Source organism: Notamacropus eugenii, chromosome 4 (assembly GCF_028372415.1).
Source record: "Notamacropus eugenii isolate mMacEug1 chromosome 4, mMacEug1.pri_v2, whole genome shotgun sequence".
Classification (NCBI taxonomy): domain Eukaryota; kingdom Metazoa; phylum Chordata; class Mammalia; order Diprotodontia; family Macropodidae; genus Notamacropus; species Notamacropus eugenii.
The window spans coordinates 91,103,750-91,116,923 of record NC_092875.1 but is presented as its reverse complement, the minus strand read 5'-3'; the positions used below and the strand labels follow the sequence as shown (position 1 = coordinate 91,116,923).

Here is a 13,174-nt window from a genome sequence, read left to right as displayed (position 1 = left end):
TGGGCAAGCTAATTAGATAGACACCAAGGTGGTATGAGACAAGGGGCGCTTCAAAGCCTCCTCATTTCCTGAATAGATTCCCCCTTCCTTTCAACTTGCTATAATACTTCTTATAATAATATTATATAATAATATAACATAATAATAAATAATAACATAATAATACTTCTTCCCAGTTTTACATTCCCACTATTACAGTCATTCTCCCTGGTCATATCTAGCGAATATGCCTATATTCGGTACCCATTGTGTGTGTAGTTATGAGCTAGGCATTTGGAGGGATATAAAAATGCTAAGCCAACACTCAAACTGCCTGGCAAGGTGCTTAATAAATGCTAATTGACTATTATTAATAATAGTCAATTAATAATAATAATTTAATAATAAATAATAATAATATTTTGTAATACAGGCTAGTAGGAGGGAACCTGTGGCTTCGAGGCCACATGTGGCCCTCTAGGTCCTCAAGTGCAGCCCTTGGACTGAATCCAAACTTCACTGAAGAAATCCCCTTAAAAATACACACAGTTTAAACACATTTCTTTTTTTCTAAGCGTAATTTATAGCATTCACTTCATGGAAAAATTCAATATTAGGTCCAACTAGTCTTCAGTGGGGTCACCAAGCCATGACAATGAGACTAGAACTATGAACTTGTCATTCTCAAGGAGGAACATGGAAAGGGGGTAGGGAGGGAGGGTATGTTCACAGACAATGGAGATCCTGAATTATCCATCCTCATCTTTACAGTACTAAAAAGCCAAAGTAAAACTAACGTATTCAATCCATCACTCAAGGATTCTGGCTAATGCATTGCCAAGTTTCTGACTTCTTAGAAACGTGAATGCAAAGGTGAATTTGACATTTCTCATCCAAAAGGAGATAAAGCCTGAACATAAGCCCTAAATTAACACAATGAGTACTTGGTGAAGGGGGAGGGTTATGGAGAGGGGTCATGGGTCAGTTGCTGATGTCATCATCATCACATCCATCCCTCACCTCCAGAAGAAATTGGAGCTCTTCCATTGTCTGTTGCTCAGAGAGGAAACACTGAAGAAGCTGATCAAGGTTCTCCATAGTCTTGTCATACAAGCTCTACATGCAGAAGAAAACAAGTCATTTCTGGCATCCCAAAGTCGGGCCTGAGAGGGAGACAGTGGGGGATGGGAGAACGAGGGCTAGAGGAAGATATGGAAGGCATGTTCAAATCCCAATTCTGCCACTTCTTACCTGTGTGACCTTAAGGAAGCTGCTTAACTGCTCTCAGTCTTAGTTTCATCATCCGTAAAAAGGTGGTTAAACTAGGTAGTTCCTTCCAGTTCTAACTCTATTATCCTATGATCCCATGAGCCATTTCAGCTCTGGAGAAGCCTCAAGGAATTCTTCAACTGTAGTCCCCCCAAGCCCTGTCTTAGTCTGTCCCTGTGGGCTAACAATAGAACATTTATGTTCAGTCATAGATTCTTGCAATGTTCTTTCTGCCCTCAAATATCACATAGCTCTTGGTAGCTCCCTTATGCAATCTTCTTGTATTATTTGTTATCTGTTGTTTGTAAATGTCTCATAGTCTCTGAGACTCTCATTCCATATTTATATCCCTTCCAGTATCTAGTACAGTGCTGTAATATAGGAAGAATTTAATGAATGTCAAATGAAGGAATGAGTGATTTATAAAAATCATTCATTAATTTTGAGATATAGCATATTTTATCTTGCACTTAGCAGAACAAGATTCTAATTCCTTCTTCAATACTTAATGTATGACTGTGGAAAAGTCAGTTAATTTCTCCAAGCCTCACTTTTCTTTTATAAAATGGGGGCAATGATACCTACCCTTCTTGCCCTGAAGGATGTTAGTAAGGAAAGTGCTTTGTAAACCCTATGAGGTTATAGGAATGCCCAGTTTCCTCTGCCAGATGCTTCTTAAAGATTTCTAGGCAAATGGATCCAGCCTGGCAGGTTGGCCCTCTCAGTGTCCAGTTGAAAAATTCCTTCTAATAATCATGATCCATCACATCTGCACGGCACCTCATTATTTTCATTTCTCATAGATAGAAAGAAGCAAATTTGGGTCTAAACTTAGGTTTCCTGACCCTCAGCCCTTGTAACACAGTGTCTCTCTCCTTGCTCACCAAAGTCCCTCCAGCTATAGTGATTATGACCCTAGAAGTATAGGATTTAAAATCAGAAGGGCTGTAGAGGTCATCTTATTAAATCCCTTTATTTTATATATGATGAAAAGTAATGCTCAAGAGAAGCAAGGTGACTTCCCAGGGAACACAGGTGGCAGAACAGATTCCAGCCAAGGTTTTCTGACTTCCAACTCCAATATCTCAAGGAGGCTGCCAGAACATCCTTAGCCAGGGTGCGCCCACTCTATCCCCAGGTCCCATCCATCTCCAGTTTTGGTGTCTCCCAGTGGCCAGTCCTTAGCAGGGAGCAGGGTGGCATCACCTTGACATCACGTGGAGGCTCCTGATGAGGCAGACTGATTGCCAACCTCTCTGTGGCTGGAAGCATGAACAAGCTTCCAAAGCAAGTATTGAGCACCTTAGTTTTCACCTTTGTACTGAGACATGGCTGTAGGGAACTGAGGCAAGAGACACACAAAGAAAATGTATTCAATTAGAGGATAAAGATATTCAGAAGTAAGATAATGCCTCACTGAAGACCTAGGAGACATAGACAGGTATAGGTTAAGGAGGAGGCTAGGGATACGGAATAGGGATGAGGATAGGGATTTCACTGGTATTGCGAACTCACAGATGAGAAATTTGCCCCTATCAATGTGTGTGAGTCATGGAATGGATAGTTAAAATAGAAAATAACTTAAAATCTAAAAATGGGCCATTTTAAAAATAACAAACTTCAATCATATTATAATAATAAATAAAATAAAATAAAAAATTAAAATAATAAAAAAAATGAAGATGACACTTAATATCATTATTAAAGGAGGTGAGCTATAAGCAAAGGCAATAGGGAGAAATAGAGAGTTCATTAAGTAGGAATGTTATCATTAAATAGGACATGGTCAAACCTGTGCTTAAGGACAGATAGTAGGCACTTAATAAATGATAATTTACTGATTGGCCACCTAAGTCTCTTTGATTATTCATGGCAAGATATTTGTGAAATGGCTGGTAGGGTGGGGCTAGATTAGAGCCAAATCTGAGACCAAAGTCAAGGTTCAGTCTAGGGTTAGGGTTTAGGACTTGTGTCATTCAAGGTGCTCATTTAACCTTCTGTCCAGTCTGTGACCATGGTGAGGACCAGATCTATCACTGAGGTTGTGGGTCTACCTAAGGTCAATCAATCAATCAAAGAGCATTTGTTGAGTGCCCATTGTGTGTCGGTCATTATATCAGGGATAGGAAAACAAATAGGAAATAATCCCTGCCATCAAGGAGATTCTATTCTATTAGTAGAAACAACATATACACACATTAATAAGATAAAAATATAAGCAAAATAAACCCAGGGACTAAAATCAGGGATGGGTGGTTAAGTTGGGACCCTACTTGGGGTTCAGTCTGCAGGCAGGATTAGACATAAATTTATAGCTGGGGTTATGGCTCAGTAAGTGGCCAGGATGGAGGAGCCATTCTGTGTCCAGAACAGAAAATAAAGTCACCTAGTCCAGACAAGAACGGAGCCCAAGGCTTGGACCTCAATAATCCTATCTCCCCATTTGTGGCCACTGATCTTTCTTCTTCCTTTACCTACCCATGCTTAGAAGGGCAGGGGTCTAGCTGAGGTTTCTGGCCTCGAGTTTCTGTAGAAAGAGCTAATGTTTGCTAACCTGGAGGAATAAATACCTCAATGTGCTGATAACTTGTAGGCTCTTCTGCTGAAAATATGTATCAAATAATTCTCGAGGTTCCTTCTGAATGCTGATCTGAGAATGACAAAGCCAAATTGGTAAGAAGTGCAGAGTCCTGCCAACTACCTTGGCCCATTTTCAAACTGTCTGATTTCTCCTTAGCCATCACCCAGGCAGGTCAGGCCATGAGGACTTCTTAACTTCAACTCAGGTGGTAAAATTCTGCCAAGGCATTTCTAACCTTGAGAACTGGCAAAGATGAGGTCTGTGGCATTCCACCCCACAGGATGTAGTATCAACCCCACTTCTAGGTCCTGAGGCATCATCACACCTGCTCCTCACTCCATCTAAATTCCCCCCCCCCCCCACTCAATTGTTGGTATTGGAAAGGAGAGGAGTTTTCTGTGCAATGGGATGGGTCAACCAAACAGTAAAAATACCTTAGCTAGCCACTAGCAAAGGTCATCAACATCCCTAAACACTTGTCAAAACCTGTCATTTCATCAGTGTAGAAACATTTTCATTAATGCAGATCACAGATACCCCATGGCTAAGTAAGTAGTTTCATGGATTTCAGTGACCAAAAACCAAACAAACAAAAATCCATCCCCTTGTGATTAATCCTCGGGTGTGTGGTTTCTTGATACTGACCTTAGCTACTCTGTGGAATGAGAACACGCATACTCTTCAGGCTTACCGTCAAGGGAAGTCGTCAGGTACTTATTAAATGATTACTAAGTTCCCATCACTGTGCTGAGCGCTGAGGTTGCAAAGAAAGGCAAAAATAGTTTCTGTCCTCAAGGATCTCACATTCTAATAGGTGACACAATATGCAAACAACTATTTGCATGCAAGATATATGCAGGGTAAATTGGAGGCAATCTCAGAAGGAAGGAATTGAGAAGGGGGATGCTGGAGGTAAGGGAGAACACATGGAAAGGCCTCTTGCAGAAGGTGGGATTTGAGATGAGATTTGAAGGAAAGTAGAAGTCAGAGACCAGAAGGGAAAGAGTTCCAGACTGGAGAGCAGCCAATGAAAAGTGCCCAGAGTTGAGAGATGGAGTGTCTCATGTGAGTAATAACAATCAGGTCAGAATCACCAGACTGTAGGATATGGGATGGGGGTAAAGCATAAGAGGACTGGAAAGGTAGGGCCTTAAAGGTCAAACAGGATTTTATATTTGATCTGAGAGGTAATAGGCAATCACAGGATGACTGACAGTCGGACTTGTGCCTTAGGAAGATCACTGTAGCAGCCGAATGGAGCAGGGAAGTGAGATCTGAGATCAGAAAGACTTGAGGCAAGAGACTAACCAGGAAGTTATTACAACAGTCCATACATAAGGTGATGAGGAGGTCCATCAGCTTGTACCAGCAGTGTCAGAGGAGACAAGGGGATGCCTATGAAGGATGTTGTGAAGGTAGAATTGAGAGTATGGCTTGGCAACAGATAGTATGACTTGGCGGATGAGTGAGAGAGGAATCAAGGCATGGCTGGGAAGATGCTGGTGCCTTTGACAGTAATAGGAAAGTCTGGGAGAGGAAAGTTGGGGGAAGGGGAAGGCAGGGAGAATAATAAATTCAGTTTAAGATATCTATGGAACATCCAGTACAAGATATCCAAGGCTTGGTGAGACCTGCCAGTGCTTGCCAAAATCATCTCCACATAGACATGAGGCACCCTTGGAGGATTATTTATCTCACTTTAGATGGAAATTTTATTAGGATTTCAGATTTTTGGTTAAAAATATTCAAATATTCTTTTCTTTCCCCATTCATTTTTTCCCATAACACTCCTGAGTGCAGTCTGAACTAGATTAAAATATAATTGACAAATAAGTAACAAAATAAATAAGAATATATTAAAACATAGATAACATTAATATGTGCTTTTCTAAGCCAACATGAGGCCCTTGGAAATCCTTATTACTTATGGTTTGTTGTTTCCTTGTGACCTCATTTGAGGTTTTCTTGGCAAAGATATTAGGACTGTTTGCCATTTCCTTCTCCAGTTCATTTTACAGATGAGGAAACTGAGGCAAACAGGGTTAAGTGACTTGGCCCAGGGTCAGGAGGGAGTATCTGAGGCCAGATCTGAACTCAGGAAGATGACTTTCCCTGACTCCAAAGCTGGCACTCTATCCACTACACATCCAAGCTGCCCAGTGTGTATAGTTTAGTGATATCCATTTCTATTTGAGCATGACACCACCACCTTACACATACTTAGTGATGTACCCCTTCCAAGTAATAGGCACTATCATATTGGCCTCTTTCTTATTATCTACAATCACTATATTAGTCCCGGTCTCTCCTCAACTCTTATCCTTGCAATGGAAAGGGATGCAAATCGTGCCACTTGCACTCTAGCTCTCCTCCTCCAACCAGAACTAGGACTCTGCCCCTTGAGACCCGGAGCATTGATAGGTGAACTTTCACCTTTATGTGCATAGAAGCAGGGCACCACTCCACCTGCAGCCATTTCCCAAGCAACTCTGGAAATACTCATGTTCCAAACCCAGCCCTCTCCACTTTTGAATTCTGACTCCCCTTAAATTGTTGTCTTCCCCTATTAAAATATAAGCTCCTGGATGGGGGTTGGCGGGGAGAAAAGAGGAGTGGAAACATTATATTGCTTGCTTGAAAATTTATCACCAGGTCCCAGTACGTAGTAAGCAATTAAAAGTTTTTACATTCATTCCTTTACCTGGTGTCAGAAAATCTAGATCCAAATTCCAGATTAGCAATTTACTATTAGTTTTATGACCCTGGGTAAATCACTAATTCTCTCTGGGCTCCAATTTCCTTATATGTAATTTGAGGGAGTTAAATCATAGTTTCAACTTCATTGCTTTCAGCCTAAATTCTACAATATTATGATTCCATATTTAGCTCAGCCCCCCTCCCCCTGGCCTAATCCATTGGTATCAACTCTTCTACTGGCCCTTTCCACCGTGCACATTCTCTTGTAAAAAAAAAAATGGAAAATATCTCTAAATTCTTGACCTTTCCTTGCCAAAAGGAGACAAATTTAATTTTGTCTCTGACAACTTACAAAGACAGTCAACTCAAACAAAGAGTAGAAACCTGGATCAGTGGAGAGAGGAGGAACCACATTGACAAAATCCTAGATTCTCGGAAGTCAAACATTATGGTATGAATTGAGATCGATTAATGTATTAAATTATATAAATATTCCAGTGCTTCAAAAATCTTTGATTTCAGTGTTGTGAACACTTCAAAGCAGATCAGAACCCCTCTAAGTCTGATCATCACAAGTAGCTACAACTGAAAAAAAGACCTGCTGGATAGCAATTTAATAGTGAAATTAAAGTGATGTTTGAATTTGCATATCACTGAGCAACTGTTTTTTAACTATGTGGATTACTTCTTGATGTTGACAGTTTCAGACTCACGTACATGGACCATGGAAAATGTTGCTACTAGCCATCAGTTGATTGCCATGAATTAGATAAACTGCCCCAACTTCTTTTAAGGTCCTTCTGTCAAGATGAGTGACACTAAAGGCAGTTGGTTGGAAACAAAAACATTCGGTCAGTTAGCTGGCTATCAAGTCTACCCAGGACCCTGAATCAATCTAACTTTTGCACCCTGCACATTAATAAACATGTTAATAAACATGTGTTGAACTAGAAACTGGAAAGGAATGGAACTCTGAACACACTGGCTTCCTTTTGGGGTTGTGTAGAGATAGTATGAACCTCTTTTCCTGCAACCCTTTGCCTGATCCAACTCTATACCAGATTCTATGGTAAGGAATAACCATACTCTTTATGGGAAGTCTTGCAAGTGATGATGGATTGCAAGGGCCAGATAAAGAGGTGGACCTTAAAGTGACTAGAAGTGAGGCAGGATATTTTCTTTTGAAGGCTGGCAAATATCTGACCAGGTCAGGTTTTGAGATTATCTAATCAAGCTCTAAATTACTGACCAGTCAATCCTCATAAGCATACCCCTATAGCTTTTAAAGTTATGCCTTGTGTATCACTCTTTGCAAGTCATGTGAAAACTCATGCTAATTAGTTTCCTAAAATGTATTCCTGCCCCCACTTTTCCCCTTCCACTCCATAGTCCATACTCTTTCAGATATGCTATTCTAATCAATAACCTCTCTGCTTAAAAAACCTTAAAGACTCTCTAAATCCTAGCAAATATAGTTCAGACTCCGTTGCCAGTCAACCAAGGTTCTCCACAATCTAGTACCACTCTACCATCAGTCTTATTTCATATTACCCCCTAAACATGTCCCACAATCTCTGAACTCCATGCTTCTGCTCAGACAATTCCTCTGCCTAGAATGTCCCCCTTTTCCTTTTTTGTCTGATAAATTACTATCCTTTCATGTAATACGCAAATGCCAACTCCAACTCTTTTTAATTCTCTGTCCTATCTGTATCAGCCTTCCTCCTTGAATTTCACATTCCACTTCATTTCAACCTTCCCTAATGGTAATTAGAAGCAACATGACATAATAGATGCAGGGCCATCCTAGGAGCCCAAAAGAAATGTGGTGTAATGCTAACATATGATAACTATGTCACCATGTACAAGCCACTAAATTTCTAAGCTCCTAGCTATTCACTAGATTATAAAGTACAAAAGAGCTGCTAAGCTGTGTGGATGTAGGGAATTTCCACACCTAGAGCTCCTCACACTTATGAATTTATAGTTCTTTTCTCATACCCATCTGCACCCTAGACCTAAATTGCTATCATGGATTATTATATATTTTGGTTTTCCATCAGTGTCTTAACCTCTCTATTAAACTATAAGTTTCATGAGGACCAAGACTAAGCTTTGTATACTGCATTAAACTGAACAGAATGTAGGTAGTTGTGTTTACATGTATGTGTAAACATACATAGTTACTTATTCTTTTGCAAGTATATTTGTTCAAGTTTGTATGCTTAACGCAGTTCTGTAGAAAAGGAATACTTCCATACTTTAATGGAATGGTGATGTCAAAGATGTGACTATTCTCTCTCTAATTACAAAATAGTTTGGGCACGGACTCAGTCTATGACCTTCAGAGTGCAGTAGGTTTAAGGTTTAAGGTCAGGAGGGGGCAAGACAGGAGAGGACAGGAGAATAGAGCAAAGTAAAGCTGGCCGGTAAGCCCCAAGTTAACTGGGCATGTCTGGCCATCCAAATTTACCTTCCTTGGAGAGGAGAAAGAAGGGGAGGGGGAGACAGATGGGAGAGGATGAGCTGAGTTCCCCAGCTAGCTGGGTCCCCATTTAGGCAGCTCAGTCCACTCACAGGTTATGTTAGTCCTTTGTTTTCAAAGAGGATCATGACATCAGAGAAATGATGACATGACTTGCACCTGACTTTGTTTTGAGTGAGGGAAGGCTGTGCAGGTCACCAGCCTCACTTTCTCCTCCTGAGCCATCTGGATCCAGTGACCAGATATTCATCAGGATGACTGGAGATGGCTCAGGATGCAGTGGAAGACCTTGACCTCTTTGGCCTTTTGCTCATCATATCTCTGATGTCAATGGTCCTCTTCCAAAATGAAGGACAAACACAACAACAACAACTAAATAGTAATTGTTTCTCTTTGACCCACGAACCCCAAGGGTCTTCCCCTCCCAGTTTGATTTTTTGTTTTTGACTAAAGGGACCATCCCTTGAGTAACAACTTAAAGAAGCCTATTCATTGAATGGATGTATCTCACTCAAAGCGAGAATGTGATGCAACCTTAGCCTGAAAGGGCCAAGGTCTCCCATTGCATCCTGGGCTATCTCCAGCCATCCTGATGAATATCAGGCCACTGGACTCAGATGGCTCAGGAGAAGAAAGTGAGGTTGGTGACCTTGCACAGCCCTCCCTCACTCAAATTCAAGTCAACTTCAAGTCATGTCATCATCTTGACATCATGGTCCTCTTTGAGAATGAAGGACAAACACGACAACAACAACAATTCTCTTCAACAGTGAATATCATAATCCATTCAAATCTTCTTATCCTATATGATGCTTTGCATTTGTCTATCTTTATTTCTAAAAGAGTATTTTGTGGTTCTTGTGTTATTACCATGCTTCCTGTGTGTGTGTCATGGTAGGTAGACTCCAATATATTTTATATAGTCTATAGTTATTTAGAACAGAATTTTTTTAACCTAGTCTAGGTATTTTGAGAAGATAACATATAGAAAGAGTAATGATTTACGGAATTTATTTTATACCCTACTTTACTTCTTTGCTACTATATTTTCAATTTAAGTTGAATCTCTAGGGTTCTAGCCACGAAGTTATCCTCAAAAATAGATAATTTTGTTTCCTCTTTATTTATGTTTATTCCATCATCACTGAAAAACCCTATATTCCCTACTTATTTTTCTAACCATATCTGTTTTTACTGTGGCCTTGTGTGATATGATGATGAGTACTCCTGCTTTTTAAAATTCCCTGAAGGTAAAAAATTCTATTCCAGCCTCTCATTTTGGTTCTGTCTGAATATGTTTTAGTTATCTGTTTTATAAGCAGCCTATTGTTGAATTCTTCTTTCTAATCTATTTTCTTATATTCCACTTTTATAGATAAGTTCATCATATTCACATTCACAGTAATGATTCCGAATTGGGTATTTCCTGCCATCATATACTCTCATTCTTTTTCCTTTTTCTTTTCTCTGTTTCTTCTTCTCGGAACCAAACAGAATAAAACCATTTCAAATCTGTATGTTACTTTACTCACTCTGTAATCCTTGAAAACAGCGGGATCCTACTCTCTTTTCCCAATATATTAGATTGTAAACATTTCATCATCATTGAGCTCTTTCCAACAACTGAAATAAATTTACCATTCCAGAGTTCTTGCTTACTGTGTTTGCATTTTAAGATTCTAAATCAACTGCAGTCTTTTCACTTAAAAGTTCTCTTTTTCTATTAAAGGTTCATTTTTTTCTCATTTGGAATTATCTTGTTTTTTAAGGTCTTGTTCTTGGATATAAACCTTTATATTTTGCCTGTTGGAATGATGTAATCCAAGTTTTTCTCACTTGTATGTAGGTTATGCATAGTCATGCATAATCCTGACTTTTGCTTGTTGGTAATGGAACTCTTTCTGGTTCCTTGTAATATTTTTTTTCTTGACTTAGAAACAATGAATTTTGACTATGACACCTGTGGGTCTTTTCAGCTTGATTCCTTTGAGGATGTGATGTGTGCATTTTTTTTTTCTATTTTCATTTTGTCTTCTTGTTCTAACAGATCTAAGCAGTTCTCTTTTATGATTTACCAAAGTATGCTATCCAAGTTTTTTGTTTGGTCACAGTTTTTAGGGAATTTAATGATTCTTCTAGTAATTCAAGGTTTATTTCCTCTTGATCTGTTTTCCGAATCAGTTGGTTTTAATAGAAGATACTTTACATTTTCTTGTATTTTTTCAACCTTTTGACTTTGTTCTATTTTTTCATATTGCTCTATGAAGTCATTGAGTTCTCGTTTCTCAGCTCCATGTTTTAGGGACTCCACAATTTGTGCAAGGTTTTTCACTTTCTCTTCTAAGGTATTTATTCCCCTTTCATTTCTTTCTCTTTTTTCTATTTAATTTTTTTAGCACTTGCTTCATTTCTTCCATCCACTTTTTTAAATTCCTGTTACAATACCAATATTTTTCTTTGAGGTTCTGTTTATATTTGATGTGAAGTAATTTTTTCTGCATTTACTCCTTGGGTTTCTCTTAAACACAGTTTTTCTTTATTTACTCTTATTTTGGGTCTCAGGTCTTAGATTGGGACTTTATGTCAGTTTCCATACTTTCCATCATATTTCAACGGTTTTGTTAAGCTCTATCGACCTTGCCTCCTGTTTGGTCTGGATACTACTGTTATCCCATTCTGGGGATCTTAACCATCTTTTCTCATCTTAATCAGTCCCATCTCATTTTCCAATTAAGTTTTTCTCTGATGATAACAGTTTCTCTATTTCTTTCATGCAAGTCTTCACTGGCAATGTGTTGTGGCCTTTTGTTGTCCTACATGATATCCACCCACATGACATCAAAAAGAATAATGGTTTTTAAAAGACATGGTGTTTATTTCAAGGAGAAACTAACTGCAACCCTATACTCACCATTTATAGGGAATCTTTTTTTCTATTTGAATTATGCACTGAACATCATTCCCTGGCAGTAGTAAACATCTCTGGTGAGCATGCATCTTGCTGTGTTATGCTCCATTTGACATTAAAAATCTTGAACATATTTCAAAAAATTTAATTATTCTGACTCAAGCTTCTAAAAATTTCTTGCCATCCTCTCTCCCTTTTCCTATTACTCTAATATTGCTGAAGAAGTAGAAGGATTCATGCAGAGATGATGACCATTGTAAGTTTTTCACCTTTCCATGGGCTGTAAAAACTAAAAACTCCATTACCTGGTGTCTGCCCTACTGGTAATGAGTCTTTCCTGAGTTAGACTGGTCCTCAGAAAACAGACAGAGCCTGGTGGTAGAACTACCCTGGAATCCTTTCCAGAATGGTAGAAGCTGCTGGGGCTTGTATTTCCCTGATAGGACTTTTGAGAACCCTGAGACACATCCATACCCCAATGAGGCATTGGAACTAGAATGCATAAAGATATGAATGGACAAATGGCTGAATTAAGCTATAGATTTATTCATGAGACCAAAGAGCTGCAAAGGAATTTAGGGCCCTGCTAGTCCAAACTCCTAACTATTTTTATAGATGAGGAAACAACTCCAGCACATGCATTTGAGTTGACCCAGGTCATATAGGCGGTAAATAGCAATGTCAAAATTTGAATTCATACCCTCAAGTTCCATAACATGTCCTTTCACCCATGTGCCATTGCCTTCATTAATATAGTTTTACAGATTAAAAACAACAACTCTGAGACCCAAAGAGGTTAAACAGTGAACTTTCCAACTTTTCAAGTGTAACTGATATATTGTGGGCTAAGAAAGGCCATGAACTTTCACTTCAGGACCAACTGCTTAAGACTGATGTCTCCCTCCCAAAAGAAAAACCTTCAGTGGTACAAGTGGGTTATTGCTCACCAGTATACAGTCAATCAGACATGGAAGCTGTTTGAATGTGTAGCTCTTTGCTCCATTGTCTCCCTTGAGTACTGTGGAGATCATGACTGTGGCACTGAGGAAACTACTCTTCAGAACATCATCCTAATCCATCCAAGAGGTGAGTGAAAAAAAAAAAAAAGAGTCAGACCTCTGATGGCCCTAGAAATATTGGAATTATATGAGTGATCATTCAATGACCCTGGTTAAGGCTATTAAACAACCATTTCCATGGGATAACATCCAGTACCCTAGGACAGTGGTCTCCAAAGTAGGGACCATGGAAGGAA

General features: G+C 39.2%; 1 protein-coding gene across 5 annotated transcripts in view; it reads right to left on the bottom strand.

Annotated features, from left to right (window-relative positions):
- The window catches only part of LOC140500386 (maestro heat-like repeat family member 5), a 114,888-nt gene that overhangs the window by 69,610 nt on the left and 32,104 nt on the right, over nucleotides 1–13,174 (bottom strand). For all 5 annotated transcript variants that reach the window (XM_072602904.1, XM_072602905.1, XM_072602908.1 and 2 more), the window contains exons 8-11: nucleotides 12,867–12,989; nucleotides 3,819–3,898; nucleotides 2,455–2,590; nucleotides 1,000–1,095 (exon numbers count right to left, since the gene is read on the bottom strand). In XM_072602904.1, the coding sequence (XP_072459005.1) occupies nucleotides 1,000–1,095; nucleotides 2,455–2,590; nucleotides 3,819–3,898; nucleotides 12,867–12,989 (435 nt within the window). The remainder of the gene's footprint in view (nucleotides 1–999; nucleotides 1,096–2,454; nucleotides 2,591–3,818; nucleotides 3,899–12,866; nucleotides 12,990–13,174) is intronic.